Below are 19,726 nucleotides of genomic sequence, written 5' to 3'. Positions count from 1 at the left end.
ATAAAAAGTCGTTGAATGTACCCTTCGCTGCGAATTTAAATAAAAAATCGATACCAAGTTTATAGAAATATTATTCTTTAAATATGTTGTTTTAGTGCTTTTCCTTGAAAAAATAACATTTAATCAAACAATTTTAAAAATATACATACATAGATATATTAAGTTGAAATTTGCATTCTTGTGTTTAGCATAACTTTACATTCTTTATGTTTATTAATTTAAACTAAATTCGTTTAAAAAGCTTAAAGCTTGAAAGGTGTACCTTTCAACCCTGGTATTATAATATCAGATTGAAAAGTTAAAAAGCTTTTTAATGTAGTTTTTACATTCAGGTGTTGATATATTTTTCAATTTTATATAACATAGTTTCCAATAGTTTCAGAATGCAACTTGAACATCAGTTGCAAAAACTGATTTGTTGTTATTTCCGCAACGATTGCTTTACAACAAAAAAAATTTGTACAACCGATGTTAACCTCCATTCAAAAGTTTTTCTTCAAAGTAATCCAAAAAAAAAATTAAAAAAATCATGAGACAAGTTGGTACAAGTATGCTAATATTTTTCTAAATAAAAAATCTTGATATCCAACTTTTCCGTCACTTATTCCATAGAAATTACGCTAAATTTGGTATAATTTAAAACAAGAACTATGAACTAAGAAGTTCCATTCCTATAAATCATTTAATTCCGAAAATTTCACAATTTTTAAAAGTTATGAAGCGGTTATAAACAAGAATTATGGATTGAAGATGCACAGAACGTTAAAAAGTAGATTTAAATAATAGATTTAAGAAATGTTTTAACAATAAAGGCAAGAAAAAGATATTAAACACACTTTAACACCATATTTATTTGTAATTCTGGTTCATTACCAAGTCATACAACAAAAATAAAAAAAACCATCAGCAAATTACAATCTTCCACCAAACGTAAAAATAAACAAAAAGATGTAGTACTAATAAATAGAAGCCTGAACAAGTTAAAGTTATTATTGTTTAAAAATACGTTGCTATGACATTGCTAAGGACTTCTAAAACCTATTATGGCAAAAAAAAAACTCACATTTTTACATAGTTTTCATTTTATTAAAAAAAAAAAGTCATAAACGTGTTCTACCTTATAAAAACATCGATATTTAAAAAAATGATTTTTTCTAAAATAATTTTAAAATTAATGGATACGTACCATCTTAAGTTGTGCAACTTAGGTAAATAATTTTTCAAAACACAAAATTGGTTAAAATAATCGAAAAGAATGTTTCCATAGCTTAACATCGGTTAAGATCACCGTAAAGGATGTTTCCTTAATTTAACATCGATCAAGAACATTGTAAAGAATGCTTCCATAATAAAATAGAGTTATGCAACTATTTTGCAACATTGTTACAATTCTTAAAAAACAAGCTTATTGCCAGGGTCGTTATTTTTATCAAGTGGGCATTTATAAAGCACGTATGAAGAAAGCCTACTGATTTATAATCCCCCTCCGCTTTGTACGAACCGTTATGTTTTCACTGACCCCTTCCCTCTGCATACGTATGCTCTATTTCTTACTAAATCCCCCTTTCCCAAACTATACATTTTTTAGAACATTAAAAAAAAAAATTTAAGCTAATTCGATATTTCGCTGTTACATAACATAATATAGATTTTTTAAACTTGTTAAGTTCAACGCGTTTAGGAGAGGACAATCGATAGTCAAACCGCGTACGTACTCACTGTCTTTAACACCCCTTCCTCCTTGTAGTACAAGGAAGAAGGGTTGTTGAAGACATCGAGAATGCGTACAAGTTGTACGCATTCTTACGTTTTTGGGTAGCTCCTTTTCTCCACATACCTGCCTACGTACTTTATAGAAGACCACCAACCCTTTAGCTTAAACAAATTCATTAGAAATTAAATTAAAACCTTTTTTCGAGCAAATTTTTTTTTTTTTTTTTTTTCCAATAAATCTATTTTATCAAGCAAACCAAAATACTGCTAAAATATGTACACCATAGTTTTACAACTTGTTTAAAATTATCTTTATTTTACATAGTTTTAAAACTTGTTTAAACTTATCTTTATTTTCGTATAACATTATCTTTATTTCACAAATTTTCAGAATATAATTTAAAAAATCTAAAACCGAGATTCGATAGTAATCCAAAGTTACTTTTATAAAATAAAATAGTTTTTCACTTGAATTTATATGAGAAGTATATAAAAAACATTAAGTTTCATATGTGTGTTTAGATCGTATAAAAACATGAAAAACACAAAAACTAATAAAGTTCAAGTTTGCATAATACTCAGGAATAATAAATAAAATTAATTGTGTTTACTAAAAATAAGTTTACTAAAGATTTCATGAATGTATTAATAGAAAAGACATAAAATAGTAACTTCTAAATAAATTAAATGTTTTAGTTGAAATAAATTTAAACAAGTTCAAAGAGAATAAGAAATAAAAAAATACTTTCTGTATTTAAACATAGTTTTATGTTTCAAACTGTTTTTTATCCATAATTCGATTGAATATTTCATTACCTCAATTCATTTTAATAATAGAAACTATCGGTTTCTAATGTTTGACGGTAATTTTATTAGAATATATATATATATATATATATTTATATATATATATATATATATATATATATATATATATATATATATATATATATATATATATATATATATATATATATATATATATATATATACAACCTTTTCATACTCAAAATTGTCACCCGAGGTCAAAATTTTATATTTACAGAACTGTATTTTGTTTGTTTATTTTGTGGTCAATTTATTATTTACTCAACATTGTGTTTTCACTGCTTTTCTTAATCGTAATTGGTTTATCGCTGTCAATTTAAGGCTTTAAACAAAATTGTGAAATACGAGAAGCGAGAATATTCGCACAGTAAGACATAGCCGAAACTGCGTGTGTACTACAAGAGAAAAACTTTTAAACAAAAGAATAAATTTTTATGCACTGGGATTTTTCGCAATAAAACAATACTTGCATACTTATGAGTTGCTCTCATTCTGAAAATCCATCGGGAAACGTAGACGAAGTTCGATTTAAGACAAACGAACGCGGAGAAACAGATTCTGAAGAAAAACGAAATGAAGGTGAACTGTGTTGATAAAAAAATAGAAAAGTATATATAGAAATATACTTTTCTATTTTTTAATTATTTTTGTGGCTTTTGTCGTAATAAAGTTCAGTTTTTAAATTTATAAAACTTATTAAAATGTAATTTTTTTATTGTATCTTTTTATTGCTTTTTGATTCATTGAGTTCTTATTTAACTTATCTTATCTGCACATGTATCTACAGTAACATTATCTACAGTATCTACAGTAACATTATCTACAGTGTCTACAGTAACATGTATCTACAGTAACATGTATCTACAGTAACATGTATCTAAAGTAGGGTTATGACAATAAAATAATTTTTTGGTATGTAGTTGAAATCAATAAACATTTAAATACTGATTTAGAGAATTATCAATTTTCTTATTCAGTATTTAAATGTTCATTAATTAAAAAGATTTATTAAAAAAAATAAATAAATAAATCACAATTATTTCGTTCATTTCAAAAAAAAATTTCTGCACCAAACACCCGACAATATATGGGGTGCCTAATATTACCAAAAATATTTCTCTCTAAAATTATTTCTAGTTGGATCTCAAAAAATGCGATGTTTCATCGAAAGTTAAAAAAAACAAAATTTCACTTTTTTTGAGGCCCACATTGATATAGGGGAAAACAGAGCAAGATGGCGAATTGGTCAAGATAACTTTTCATATAACAACTCAATAAAAAAACCAAAAAAAGAGTGAAAACGAAATTGTATTCACATCTTGTATTTTAAAACGCCAATTGATTTTTTAAAATATTATTTACACAATTTTATACGCATAAATTTATTTTTTGCGCTTAAAAAAAATGTCTTGGTTTCGGTTATTCAAAATGGATGGTGTTCTTGGGATGTAACTTTTCTAGGAATATTTTTTTGCTACACGTGTTTATTTTGTATTACTTTAGTTACAGAAGTTGTTAGTTTTTAAAATTTTTCAAAAACTAGAAACAGAAATTGCGTAATAACTCATTTCGAATGACAAATTAAAAAAAAGAAATCTTTATTTCAAAATTTCCTACTGGCAAACCAAAAACTTATGCAAGCAATGAATTATTATGATAACATAAACATACAGGCAAAGTATTAGTGTTTTATGACTGATAGTTTTGCAATAACTCAGGGCTTTCAAAACGTTCGCCACCTTGCCCCGTTTTCCCTTACTTTAAGGAAAAATATTTTTCTTAAGATAAGACACCCACCATGCTATTGGGGGTCTTGGTGCAGGAATTTTTTTTAAGAACCAATTCTAATTTTTAATTAAATAGGTTACACATTTTCATCATTTGCGACCACAGGAGGTTTTGCAAAAAATAACCCTAATCTACAGTTTTCTGCATTATCCATAATTATATATATTTTTTACTGTTTTTAGGGTATGCCAAAATCAATGATATAAAGCAAACCGTATTGTATCAGACAAATAATATTAATGAAAGAAATGGAATTGAATTTTGCAACTCTTCTTTGCCAAGAAACTGCAATAATTTTCTTTCATCATTTAATGAAACACTCAAAATAGAAAGGTTAAACAATAGTAACAAAAATGAAATGGTAAGCAATGTATCAAATCATTTGCAAGAACAAATTCTTCAAAACTCAATATGTAAAAAAGAACAGGATCAGCAGTTGTTAACAACGGAAGCCGGTATCCACAGTACAATAGTAGAATTAGAAACCTTTACCGCAAAAGAAAATTTAGAAGAAAAGAAAATAGAAGACAATAAAATGTTAAACACATTTGAACTGAGCAGCAATGAAATGAGTGCTATGGAATTGAAAGAAACTGTCAATTTAAAAGAACAGGAAGTTGTGCACGGATATTCAATTGATTATTTTCTTGAAAAAACACATGAATGTATTTTAAAACAAAACGAGGCAACAAAAACATATTTTTCACAAGAATTTCAGCCTTTTAATGGTGAAAATATTTTTGATGAACGCTTAAATACGATAAAATATTCTTCAGATAAAAATCGAGAAAAAGTGGCAAAGAACAATGAGATTCCTGGACTTCCACCCATAACTTGGAATCTACCTAATGATGTTAGCTTTTTAAACTCTCACTCGATAGTTAGTCCACACTTATTACGGGCTTCTCCTTTTTATTCTACTTCCCATTTGTACCCATTTGTTCCTTTTCCTTCTCCAATTTTTTCATCACAAATTGTTCCACTACCGCCGACTATTTCATTAGGTGGTGGTTCAACTTCTTATATTTCTGAACTAAACCAAATTGATTACTTTAGACGTCGTCCACCACCTTGCTTGTGGATTATAAATTGTTCCACGTGTTCAAGACCTGAAATTGAGGTTGTTTGCAATAGACAATTTGAAACAATATCGGAAATAGTTTATCACATAAGTGATATGCATTTAAACAACTTAAATAATTCTATTGGGAATTCAAATGAACAATACTATTACTGTTTTTGGAAAGACTGCCTACGCAGTATGAAACCTTTTAGAGCGCGTTACAAACTTGTTAACCACATTCGTGTTCATACCGGGGAAAGACCTTTTTTGTGTCATTTTCCATCGTGCGGAAAACGATTTGCACGCTCAGAAAATCTGAAAATTCACAAACGCGTTCACTCAGGCGAGCGTCCTTTTATATGTGAATATTCTAGTTGTTTGCGACGATTTACCAACTCAAGTGATCGTAAGAAGCATATGCATACACATACGCCCGGTAAGGATTTTGTTACTTCTACTCCACCAAAAAAATCAAAAAAGCTAAACAAACATTATCGAAAATGTATAAGTTCAAATGAAGATGCGCATAACAATTTTTATATTAAAAACGACGGGTTAAAACAAGAAATAACAGAGAATCGGTGTCCGGAAAAAATTGTTACTGACTATCAAATAATGAATTCTACAGAGTGTGTAAGCAATATGCTGTGTATTAAATCAAACCCTATTATACAAGATTTGGAAAACACCATCAATCATCGTTTACATCAAGTCGGAGAAAAGAAACTAGAAAAAATAATTGGATAATATCTCAAAAAAGTAATACGGTCGGAATAAGTCTTGAGAAAGTTAATTTTCTATAAAAATTGTTTACGTTAATATTGTGGGTACATAGAAAGTTATTTCACCATTGAGGTTGATACATAATATACATACATATGGTTTATATTTATACTATGTATAAATATACATCGTTTTTTATACATAGAAAGGTTTTGTAGTAAATCTGCTTGTGCAAAATAATCAGTTTTTTTTTTGTACAAACATTATAATAAAAACAAACTAGATTAGAATTAAATTTTTTATTTGTACAATAAAATTTTTAAAACATTTTTACATTTTTACATATTTAAAGTTTACTTTTACTAAATATTTTTTAAATATTAAAAAACAGATAATTTTAATTAACAGATTTTTTTAAAGAAAATAAACAAAAATGATTTCAATATTTTCACTCATAAATTCCGTCTTAGAACGACTAAAAATATTCATAACTCTTGTAGCAAAACATAATAACAACAGCTTTATTTAAACAATTTCGTCATTTTTTGTAAAAGTTTGAAATAGTTAACTAAACATAGTTAAGTTTACTATTTTAAATGATTGTGCATTTGAGTTTCAAAAATATTGTTCACAAAAATATTTGTAAATATAAAAAAATCTAACAATATTCTGAATTTTGAATACCACTTTGATGTTCATTATCAGTAAATGTTTATTTATCGCTTCGATTCATTTATTATCTGAATATTTTTTTTTTTTTTTTTTGCTTTAATCACTGCGCAAATATGTTTAGTATTTTTGGCCGATGTCATACAAAATTTTTGGCCTGATGCTCATACAAAACAATATCGAATCTTTTCTCGAATTTTTTCTCAAATCCTTTTTTTACTTTGAGAAGCTGCACAATAATATAATATTTTAAAATCAAATTAATAAAAGTTTAAGAAGGCATAAAGTAAGCTACTCAAAACAGCTTATATTTTGGAGAACAACATCATTAGATTTTTAATAGATAACAGGAGAATAAATTTGAATTACGATATAAAACAGTAGTCACTAAAAGTTTTTATTTTTTTGAAACAAATTTTGAAACATTTTTTTGAAACTTTTTCTTTTTTCTATTCATATAATAATCAAGTTACTACTAGCCTTAGTCATATGAAATACGACTGTAACCTTCTGATCACCAAGTGTTAGAATCGTAACTACTGAAGATGTCGCACTTTTTATTTTAAAGCAAATTTTCTACAGTGCCCAACACGAAAATACAACTCAATCCAAAAGGATTGCAACTTCCTACGGTTCCCACATTGCAACGCGAAACTTCTACATAAATAAATAAAAACTTGTAAATAAATTATAACAAAACAGCAATTCATAAATATACGACGATATGCAACATCAGTAGAAAAATCACAGGAGTGGTTTTATAATTAATTGTTTATTAAAAATGATGATTTATAAATCGTTTTATCAGTTGTCTAATTTATTTTAATCAATAAAGTTTTCTGTTTATTGAAATAAAAGTTCTTCGGTTTAGAAAACATTTTTAACTTTTAGTTAAAAAAATGAGTTTGGTTGAATTCTATTTAAGGTACGTTAAGTAACTATATGTGTGTATATATATATATATATATATATATATATATATATATATATATATATATATATATATATATATATATATATATATATATATATATATATATATATATATATATATATATATATATATATATATATATATATATATATATATATATATATATATATATATGTATATATATAAATTATAAAAAATTACATCATGCTTGAGCGGGCCGTATTGGGACTGTGGGACATTACGGGACAGTTATGCCTGAAGCCTTATATCTCAGCTAAAAAAAGTTGTTTTTTTTCAAAAAATTTTTTGATACAACATTTAAAATTTTTGCGCTTTATAATTATAAAAAAAAATTAATTTTTTTTTATAATTTTAAAGCGCAAAAATACAATTTGAACAAAAATAAAATTTGCGAAAAACATAATTTGCGTATTTTCTTTAGCGATTCAACGACAAAAAATTCATCTTTAACTATTGTTAATTTGCTTTATTTATAAAAAGTTTATATTTTTCATGAAAAATATAAACTTTTTATAAATAAATAAAATTAGTAACAGTTCAAGATAAATCTTTTGTCTGATCTGATAAGACAGTATTTTTTATCCTCTTTTAGAATCTGGTTTTAAAAAAATATCTGGGATTGAACTTTTTGAATAGTTTTAATTTCAGTAAAATCACTTTTGTGAGGCATGTTGGAACAACAAGTTATTTATATAATTGACTATATTACTATCATTTTGTTTACATTTTGATGATTTTATTTTTAATCTAAAATACTATTTCCATTATTTAGAAAAGTAATATTAGTAATTATTTTTATAACTTAACTTCGATTATTAATAGCGCCTAATGTTAACAACGATGATAAGAAATTATATAAGAAATATCATTCATCCAAAATGGGATAAAATGCAGTTTTAGCTGTGAATAAAAAGGAAATTAGAATTCGCTGCTTATAAATGTAGCATATTTAAATTTGGTCTACATATTTCTAATAAGACAACTCATCAAAAATGTTACCAAATATTTTCAGGATATTTTTTGTGTGATTAATGTGATCAATAATACTTTTTATTTAATTTTAAATTTAGTAGTAGTTGCCAATTTAATAATATATACTAGTTTTGCCCTACTTAAATTTTAGAACAATTTCTTAAGTTTGTTTAAGAGTATTTTATAATAATACAGAATTTTTTTTTTTTGTTTTAGTCGTTTTTTTGTTTTTATTGGTGGTGAATGGGTGTATGGGCAGGGCCGTACCGTGAAATTTTTTATGAAGGGAGGGGGGTGGGGGTTGTTTTTGAAAAAAAAGGCAGTTTTAAAACACCAAACAAATATCGAGGAAACCAAGCATAAAACCTTAGCAGCAATGCAATTTGTCTTTTGGAATCGTATTTTGATTTCTGAAATGATGGTGTCGAGAAAATGAAGGCCCTTTTATAATATTCATGGGAACTATATTCCTAAAATAAAAAATAAAACTGTATTCCTAAAATAATCTCTAATGCCTCTGCTATAAATGTGTTCATATGCAGCATCTCTTTGTGACCATCTTGTTTTGCACATCTCTATCAAAATCTTTTTTCTTTCAGCTGATTTACAACAGATCTCTGCAACATGCTCCAGCCAACGCTCTCTTTTTGGAGAGTTATTGAAATAAATGGATATATTTATGTATATCTCCAAAATGTTATCGATTTTCAAGTTATGTGAGCTACAGTTGCTTTTGGTGATCCTTTTAAAATATAGCTGGCAGCTCCTTTTTTTACAGATTGCATGTTTGGTGCGTCATCGTAACACTGGCCTCTACAAGAACTAAGATCAATTCCACTTTCGCTATAAAGTTTCATCAAGCTTTCCCCAATATGTTTGCCTGTTATCCTGTCAAGATTCAAAAAGTCAAGAAATACTTCTCTAATTTCTTTTGCTCCGTTTACGTATCTCATACATACTAATAGAATTTGTTGGTTTGCAGTTGTTACCTCGTCTGCTGAAATTGAATGATAACTTGCAGCTTTGATTTCATTAATTAGCCGCTTTTGTATACATTTCTTTCCAATTATATCAATTAATTCATTTTGACTCTTCGGGCCAAGGTAGCTGACATCTTTGCATAATGGTGTTTGTATATGTGCATTAAGTTCAGCGTTATGGGGAGCTATATCTTGCACAATTGCAAGAAAGTTTCCAGGATTACCTTTTTGGTCTGAATTTTCCATACAATTTTCATAAGTTCTACGAAATGCAAGTCCTTGTTTCCCCATCAAATGCACTATTCTACCTAATGTTTCAACAATGCACGGGTACATTTGTTGTCGGTTTTTTAAAGTGCTATCGCTTTGTAATGGAATGATTTGTCTTGGATCTTCAAAACGACAACAAATGCCATTAGCTTGTTCGATAGCTTCTTTATGATATCTATTGCGAATATATAGTTTTCGTTTCTCTAAAACATTGTGCCATTGCTTATATCCACGGATAACAAAAGTTCCAAAAGGTTTTTGTTTATACTGCTTTAAAAATAAAGTGCAGTATATGCAGTAGACTGCATCTTCAATTTTGCTGTAGACAAATCCATTTTGTAAATATTCTTCTTTACAAGCGCGTTTGCGACCATGTTTTAATTTTTTTTTTTAATTGAAAACGTATCTTCTGTTTTAATTTATTCGTAAACATATTGTATATTTTATGTGGTGATAATTCTTGATTTCCGCGCAAGAGTTCGTCAATATCATATCTCTTTTCTCCTTCTTTAAAATCATATTCTTTTAAATTTGTTTGGTCTACTTCGTATGACAAGGTTTTGTTAACATTATTATAATCTTTAATGACTTTCTCTTTTTCTTCTATTTCGGGTAATGTTTTATCGGTACATTTTGAGAACTCTCGATAATAAAAAACACTCGAAACGTAAGTAATTAATAATAAACATTCAGATTTTAAACTATACCAAAATTAGAAAAACTCGCGGGGTAAGTTACTTTTTTAAGATTTTAATGTTTAAATTATAAAATGCCTACATTTTTTATTACTTTTAAAGCTATACAATTAACGAATAAATGCTGCTTTTTAACTGTCCTGCTTTGCCCCATCCACTTGCTTTGCCCCATCCACTTGCTTTGCCCCATCCACTTGCTTTGCCCCATCCACTTGCTTTGCCCCATCCACTTGCTTTGCCCCATCCACTTGCAAATTTTAGAAATTTTGCTAGTCTAAAGTTTCGTTACTTTAGTTGTCATATCTTATTTTTAGATTTTTTGTTTTTTTTTCCGTTTTCTTATATCAAAAAATTATAATAGAAAAAGTTGAACTTAAGTAAAGGTACGGTTACTTTTCATCAACCTAGAAAAATTTGCAGAAAAACATATAGAATAACGTTGAAAATTTTAAGAGGTTTTTTTTTGAAATATTAGACAGTTTCGAAAAATTTACGTGAAAAAAAGATCATTTAGTAAAAAAACGGGTCAATTAGGCAACTCTGAAGAATAAAATAATCTATAAAGATAATTTTGTTCCTCAGACTATAAAAGTTTGCTTATAGTTTTGTCCATACTCTGAAAGTTATACTTTCATAGTTGTAGTGGACAAAAGAGGGCAAGTTTATCACCAAAAATGACATTTAATTTACGTTACGCGGAATCAAGATAAAAAATTGTTCCAACTTTAAGGTAGCATTTTTGCGAACTAGTAATAAAAAATGCGGAAAACTTCACAAGATGTTGAGAATTCAATACTTATTACAAAATAAAAAATTTGATTATAGGTGACCGGCCAAGGAATATAAACATTTTTCCTGATACCAAAGAATAAATTGGGTTAGATGCTTCTGTATTTACTCTTTGAGCTGTGTAGCCCTTATGGCAAAATCATTGTAAAATTTTTGTAAATATCAAAGCGCAGTCTTTAAGAGTATGACTTTAGTTAACAGTTTTAACTTGTATTCATTATAAAAAAATTTTTTTTGGGCCCTTTCTCAAAAATAAATTTTTTTTGCTAACTTACCTGATCTTGAGGTAAGGCCCCGGTCTTCCCTATATTTAACTTACGTAACCGAGGAAATATTATCGAGGATTTTTGTATAGCTATTTTTTAGAGTTTGATTTTATAGAGTTACGTCAAGAAAGAACATTCAAAGTACATTCAGAGTATTCAAGAACATTCAAAAAAATTAATAAAACTAATTTTTAATAACTTGTCGCTCTCTTACTAAGAGATTCTTTTTATTAACATAAATGAAAGTTATCAAATCAAGAACAGTTTTTTCTCGAAGCAACTTTAAAACTTAAAAGTCTGCGTCTAAAAAACAGTACGTTGTCGTCCGTGCGGTGAATAAATTGTTTAAGCATTGACAAGCAATTTTAAAAGCGAAAAAAATAAACAAATTTTATTTTCTTCTATAAAGAGTTCTCGTGCATATCCGGAACTAAAAGAAGAAAGTTGAATAAACAAAAGGCAGAAGCCGCAGATGTTAATGCAAAGAAGCACAAAAAGCCACATTTTTGTGTATTGAACCGGTTACAACCAGGAGTTGTTTTGTAACATGATGCTGTCTGTTGTTTTGTAACATGATTAAGCGGAAGGCTTATATTCTCAGAATAGAGATAATGCTTATATTGGCTGAAGAAATGTCTGACCATGAGCATAGAGTTTAAGGTGAAGTAAAACACGATTTCAACGTACAAGATGTAACTATCTATCATATAAATCCAGCCAGCTGGCCAATTAATATTGCTGATAAACATTGAGTGAAGCGTGTAAAGCTTGTACCCAGCAAGGTAACTGGACTTGACCTCTAAACAATGAACGACGCTGCTTCACAGAAGATTATTACCTTCGTGTCCTCAGAAATGGCAAAAAAGTTGAGCAAAGCTGGCGTAATTATTCAAACATATTAGTATTTTATATTTGCTGCAAACTATTTGGAGTTTCAACTTCTAACCTGCCGATTAATGGGTTTTTTGCATGGCAGCACCTTTAACGAAGTTCGAAAGACCATAAAGAGAGCCAAAATCACCTAGATCACATGCAAAAAAAAATTTTTTTGCGCACCAGTTTGGATTTTGATATTACATTGATCAATGAGAAAGAACAAGGTCATTGGTTGAAAATGAAATCTGTCATTTTACCGTAATATAAAAAATCATGTAAAAGCGGGTAATGGAAACTTTCTCGGACATGTTGAGTTGTAAGCGAATTATGATTTAATTATCGTCGAACACATTCGAAAAATCCGTCAAAAAAAATAAAATTTGCCCTTATCATCAAAACCTTTTTTCGAAACTCAATAGTTATGGTATAAAAATACTAACTTGTCCTGGTTCGAGAGCTGTTTGACTAATAGGAAGCAGTATATAGCATATGAAAAACTAATTATGAGACAATTAAATGTGGTATTCCTTAAGGATCAATTTTAGGACCACTTCTATTTCTTGTTTATATAAGCGATTTAAATAAATTTTGTAACATTTTAAATACAATTTTGTTTGCAGATGATACCAGCCTAATTTATTCCAATAAAGATATTAATGTATTCTTTCAAATAGTAAACCAAGAACTAACAAATTAACCCTATGGTTTAAATCAAACAAATTTTCTTTAAAAGTTGCTCAAACAAAATACACTTTGTTCCATCGTCTACATAAAAAATCAGTTATTCTCTTAAATCTACCGGACCTTTTTATTGATAATAAATTAACAAAGAGAGAGCAACCAATGAAATTTTTAGGCGTGTTTCCCGACGGAAATGAACGTGGAGGGAGCATATATGTGTAGTTAAAGATCAAGTATCGAAAAATTTAAGTATAATGTACAAAGCTAAGCAGTTATTAAATCAATCTTGTTCAAAAAACATTTACTATTCTCTTATTCACTGCTACTTAAGTTATGCGAACGTTGCTTGGTGCAGCACTAACACGACGAAAATAAAAAAGTTGCTTAGCAAACAAAAACAGGCTATAAGGATAGTTTCAAACGTAGATCGTTTCTCACACACTATTCAATGAAATCAATATCTCAAATGTATATAAACTAAACTAAACTTTTTTATTTATTATTTTTTATTGAGAATTTAGTAAAAGCAAATAAACAGTCAAAATGTAAAAGTAAAGGATTAATAAACAACGCAAAAAAAAAAAAAATTTCTCAAAAAGATTATTATTTAAAATAATAAAATATATGTACATACGTTGATTAATTATGTATTAATAATATGTTAATTAATTAATAAATAAACAAAAATAATAAGAATATGATTGCACTAGGTACATACAAATGCACTTAAGGTTGTCCAAAAGGTTGTGTAAAAGAATTTGTCAAATGTTGTGCGTTTACGTTTACCGACAAAAATGCTAAACACTTTTCACCGACAAAAATGCTAAACACTGTCAAAGGATGGTTAACTTCCAAAAGTATCATACATACAATTTTTGCAAATACATCCATTCTCATACATCAATTTTTTTTTTTTAATTAATTTTTTTTTTTTTATATTTTTTTTATTACATTCAAGTTAAATTCAATATTAAATGTACCGTTCGTAATACAAATTATTTACAAATATTACGAATTGAAATAAAAATTAAAGTAAACAATAATAAATGACCGCTGTACAAATGATGTCAGTGCAACTTTTAACAAAATTCAAATAATGGTGTTTAAATATAGTTTCTCACATAATAATATATAAGTTTTGTCATCACTCACATATAAATGAGTGATGACAAAACTGTGTATAATTAAAAGTATATAAATATATTTCCAATTGAGAAAATTACTTTTTTTTAGTTTTCTTTTGAACATATTATAATTCCATTCATGAGAAAAATCAAAATTTTTTAGAGAAAAAAATAGGGAAGTGGTCGGAAACGTCACTTTTTATTATACCTTTTTTAAGAGTTTCATTAAAGATTTTGGCTGTTATAATGTTGTCAATTTAAGGTAGCTGAAGTTGAGGTTACTCTAGTAGGTTTGTTAATTATTGGAATTGCTACATGTTCGAATAAGTCATCGTAAAACTTTTTAATGTTATTATCAACCTGGTATTCAAAACAATTTAAATATACGTCGCCAATTATACAATTTAGTTTCTTTTCCTTAAAACTATTTTTTAAAATAGCATTACACAAAAATGCATTAAAACTTTCAATATGGCCAGATGGTGGACGATAACAGCCGCTTATAAGTATGTTTTTAGAACTATTGGTTAAAAGTTCAATTGTTAAAATTTCTTTAATGTCATCAGAAATACTCATCTCTGGACTAATAAAAAACCTCAAATTTTTCGTTATATAAATAAGTACACCACCTCCGCGTTTATTTGCTTTACGCTAGTGAGATTACATTAAAACCTCGAATATGGAGATTTAAATTAGATTTAGCGTCATCAAATTCACACCACGTTTCAGTTAAGCAAATTATGCAAAATGTATTTGAAGTTTCCTCTATTAAAGATCACAAATTTTCAAAGTTTTTTTTAAGACTTCTAATGTTAAAATGAATAACATTTAAATGATTCGGAGTAAGAAACTCTTTTATTTCTTTGTTGTAGAAGTAGGAACAATTGTTTCGCAAAGCTCCTACATCACTAAAATAGTTTAGATCCGGATCTGAATTAGTGTCAAGCACGAAGTCGTTACATTGAAAAAAGTTAAGTGGTAGCGATTCAAAATTGTTTTGATAATTAGAATCCATTTTTAAAATTTAAATAACTAGAAATAAGAGAATTCATTTAAAAATCGCGCGTAATAAGTTTGTTGTAAATAACTTTAGCAAGTTTACCTTTGGCTCTTAATTCCTTTGCTTCTTTAAACAACTTTTTCCTAATTTCCGTGGTTCTTTGGTTAAAATCTTCATTAACATATAGTTTTTCATTCCAAAGTTTTAGTTTGATAAATTTTTCAAAAACTGCGTTTCTTTCTTTGTAATTAAGAAGTTTTACTATTATTGTTCTGTTCTTTTTAACTCCTTTTTCATTTCTTCCTGTTCGATGCGCCCTTTCAATCTCTAAATCATTAGTAAAACCAAACTTGGATTTTAGGACTTCTTGAATTTTTCTCTCGCTGTCTTCGCATGATTCGTTCTCGCTTTCACCGACTACATTATACCTAAAATTATTCCAACGACTTCGATCTTCAATTTCGGCAAGCTTGTCTTTCACATCATTGTTTTTTTCATTAAACTTTATGTTATCTGTTAGTTCGACATTTGGAATTGCGTTTTTTTTTCAGTTCTTTCAATTCGGCTAGAGTTGTTTCATACTTCTCACTTACAAAGCCGACTGCCTTTCTTGATTCCTTCATTTCATTTTTAAGATTTTTACTTTCTTCTTGTATATTAATAAATTTAATTTCCATTTTATGGAATTTATCATTAAAAAGTTTTATTAATGTGTTTTCATGTATCTCCAGTAAATCCTTTATATTGTTTGGTGAAAATTTCGCCATTATTTTAATTTTTTTTCCTTCCATAAAAAAATACGTCCGTTCACGATCTCGGTTGGTTTACCAATGATCTTTTATCAATGATCTTTTATCAATTATCTTTTATCAATTATCAATTTTATCAATTATCTTTTATTAATTATCAATGATCAATTATCTAGTAAAGACGCATTTTTTGGGGCTTGGTGATAAGACTAAGATTGTCTTTTTCTTGCCCCGGTCATGTAATTATTTTTTACGATGGCAAATTTTTTTTTTATTCGCAATAGTGTAAATAAAAATAAATTTAGATAACAATATACAAAAAAGAATTCTGTCTAGAATTTAATGTCTAAATAAGTTTCCTATACGATTTTCAGCATACAACAGAATTATTTAGTAAGATACGAAACATCTGTTTTGTCCTATAAAAAGACGTCAGATTTTAATATGACGTGTTAACATTCATTGCGCGAAATAATTTAACTGAGTTATATTCAAATGTATCTTTAGCTCTTAGAATAATACTAACAACTCCAGTACCCGTCGCTACTGCAGAAAACAGATTTTAAAAATTAAAGCAAATTAAAACATATTTGCGTTCGATCATGAGTCAAGAACGTTTATCTGATTCGAGGTAGCTGACTATTGAACAAGAACTTTGCGAGCAATTGAACTTTACTTTTTTGACCGCCACGCTTGCTTTAAAAAAAGTTCACAAACATGGTTTCAAGTAAAAGTGCTTAATATTTGCAACAACAAAGCTTTTGTATTTTAAATATATATATATATATATATATATATATATATATATATATATATATATATATATATATATACATATATATTATATATATAAACATATATACTATATATATATATATATATATAGATATGTATATATATATATATATATATATATATATATACATATATATATAAATATATATATATACACATTATATATATATATATACATTATATATATATATATATATATATATTTATATATATATATACATATGTATATTATATACAAACACACACATACATATATGTATATATATATATTTATATATATATATATATATATACACATGTATACATACATATATCAATCTCAATTCTATATATAATCTCAATTCTAATATACACATGTATACAAACATATACCAATCTCAATTCTTACCTGCTTTTCCAAGAATTTAGAACGTGTTATGTATAACAGACTGTTTTCTTTTTTAACTAATAATAAAATTCTTTACGATAAACAATTTGGGTTCAAATCTGGCCATTCAACCGATCATGCAACCATTCATCTAGTACACGAAATATCTAAAGCTTTTGATGAAAACAAATTTACTTTAGGCGTCTTTATTGATCTAAGTAAGGCTTTTGATACGGTGGATCATAATATTCTCCTGCACAAGCTTAAAAATTATGGTATCATAAGTTTTAACTTAGCATGGTTTAAAAGTTATCTAGTAAACAGGAAACAGTACATCTCGTTTAATGATAGTAAAACGGATTTAGCGACATTTTCCTGCGGCGTCCCACAAGGATCAATTTTAGGGCCCCTTTTATTCCTCATTTATATAAATGACTTAAATAAATTTTCAAGTATTTTAAATTCAATCCTATTTGCAGACGACACCAACTTATTTTATTCTGATAAGGATATTAATTCTTTATTTGAAACAGTAAACAAAGAGCTTGTAAAACTAAGTGAATGGTTTATAGCAAATAAATTATCCATAAACATAAAAAAAACAAAATATACTTTCTTCCATCGTCTTCATGAAAAGAGACTCATCCCATTAAATCTTCCAATTTTAGTTGTAAATAACTCTTGTATATTAAGAGAGCGTTCATTGTTATTTCTTGGTGTTGCTATTGATGAAAATGTGAGTTGGAAGGAGCACATAAATATAATTAAAAATAAAATTTCGAAAAATATTGGTCTACTTTACAAAGCTAAGCAGTTATTAAATCAAACCTGTTTGAAATACATTTATTTTTCATTTATTCATAACTACCTAAGTTATGCAAACGTTGCCTGGTGTAGCACTAACGTAACTAAAATAAATAAACTATTAATTAAACAAAAGCATGCTTTAAGAATTATTGGAAATGTAGATCGTTTCTCACACACTAACCCCTATTCATTAAATTTAGTATTCTCAACGTGTTTCAACTAAATCTTTATCAAATTCCTATTTTTATGTTCAAAGTTAATAAAAAAATAGCACCTATTTTATTTAACTCTTTTTTGGAAAAAATAAATCATCTATACCCAACACGATTTTCAGAAAACAATTATGTTCAACCTAAAACCTATTACTCTGTTACTAAGTTCTCAATTGCTAACAGAGATCCTAAACTATGGAACATGCTATTAAATAATGAGTTAAAAACTATTTCTTCTATTAAACAATTTAAAAACAAACTTAAGCAAAAGCTTTTAATAAATGACAACGAATTAAAATTTTTCTGAAGCCTTTGATTAGGAGTAATCACGTTTGTCTATTTCTTTATAAATATGGTTTAAATATATATTCTATATACAGTTCAATTTGTACATTATGACGTTGTTTTTTATCTGATATAATAAACTTTACATATATAAAAGACACATTATGATACTAAAAATGTTTTTAAAAAATGTTTTTTGTTTGTTTGTTTGTTTGTTGTTCGTGTATTATCTGTTATTTTTTGATTTAAATTTAAAAGGTTTATAAATCTAAAACCAGTTAGGAAAAAAATAATTTAATTAAAATAATTAAAAAATCTTCGTATACTTTTGGATATATTACACTGTAATATAGCGTGCAATGTTTTTTAGTTTTTATTTATCGTTGTTTTATTTTAACGCAGCGTTTTGTTTAACGTTTATTTTACGAGTTACTTTGTTTTGTATTTTTATTATTGACATTTTTATTTAAAGGGGCTTGGTGATAAGACAGAACTTGTCTTCTTCTTGCCTCAGCCATGTATTTATATATTTGTATTGCATAAATTTGTAAACTTTTCTTATCGGCGAAATACATAATAATAATAATATACACATATATATGTATATATATATATATATATATATATATATATATATATATATATATATATATATATATATATATATATATATATATATATATATATATATATATATATATATATATATATATATATATATATACATATATATATATATACATATATATATATATATACATATATATATATATATATATTTATATATATATACATATATATGTATATATATATGTGTATATATATGTATGTATGCATGTGTGTATATATATATATATATATATATATATGTATATATATATATATATATATGTATATATATATATATATATATATATATATATATATATATATATATATATATATATATATATATATATATATATATACATATCCAGCCGGCATTTGGTCCAAAAAAGACGTCTTTTGAACGTTCAAAAGACGTTTAGAACGTGTTTTTAGGACCAAATGCCGACTGGGTATATATATATATATATATATATATATATATATATATATATATATATATATATATATATA

At 26.8% G+C, this 19,726-nt stretch overlaps 2 protein-coding genes across 2 annotated transcripts in view; both read left to right on the top strand.

Annotated features, from left to right (window-relative positions):
- Nucleotides 1–2,888: 2,888 nt before the first annotated feature.
- Nucleotides 2,889–6,558, top strand: LOC100202986 (zinc finger protein GFI1 homolog pag-3). The gene is made up of 2 exons (XM_065791799.1): nt 2,889–3,120; nt 4,512–6,558. The coding sequence occupies exons 1-2, from the start codon at nt 3,018–3,020 to the stop codon at nt 6,137–6,139; spliced, it is 1,731 nt and encodes a 576-aa protein (XP_065647871.1). The 5' UTR covers nt 2,889–3,017; the 3' UTR covers nt 6,140–6,558.
- Nucleotides 6,559–7,536: 978 nt separating this feature from the next.
- The window catches only part of LOC136077133 (uncharacterized), a 61,168-nt gene continuing 48,978 nt past the window's right edge, over nt 7,537–19,726 (top strand). The window contains exon 1 of the mRNA XM_065791800.1: nt 7,537–7,709. Coding sequence (XP_065647872.1) covers nt 7,684–7,709 — 26 coding nt within the window. The 5' untranslated portion in view covers nt 7,537–7,683. The remainder of the gene's footprint in view (nt 7,710–19,726) is intronic.

This window comes from Hydra vulgaris, chromosome 02 (assembly GCF_038396675.1).
Source record: "Hydra vulgaris chromosome 02, alternate assembly HydraT2T_AEP".
Classification (NCBI taxonomy): domain Eukaryota; kingdom Metazoa; phylum Cnidaria; class Hydrozoa; order Anthoathecata; family Hydridae; genus Hydra; species Hydra vulgaris.
The sequence above is the reverse complement of the archived record's forward strand: the minus strand, read 5'-3'. Positions and strand labels throughout refer to the sequence as shown.

What these genes read in the sequence shown, in the direction of transcription:
- LOC100202986 (XM_065791799.1), top strand. Translation starts at nt 3,018, where the DNA reads ATGAGTTGCTCTCATTCTGAAAATCCATCGGGAAACGTAGACGAAGTT. An exon ending in TGAAGAAAAACGAAATGAAG is followed by an intron (nt 3,121 to 4,511) that starts GTGAACTGTGTT and finishes TACTGTTTTTAG; the next exon opens with GGTATGCCAAAATCAATGAT.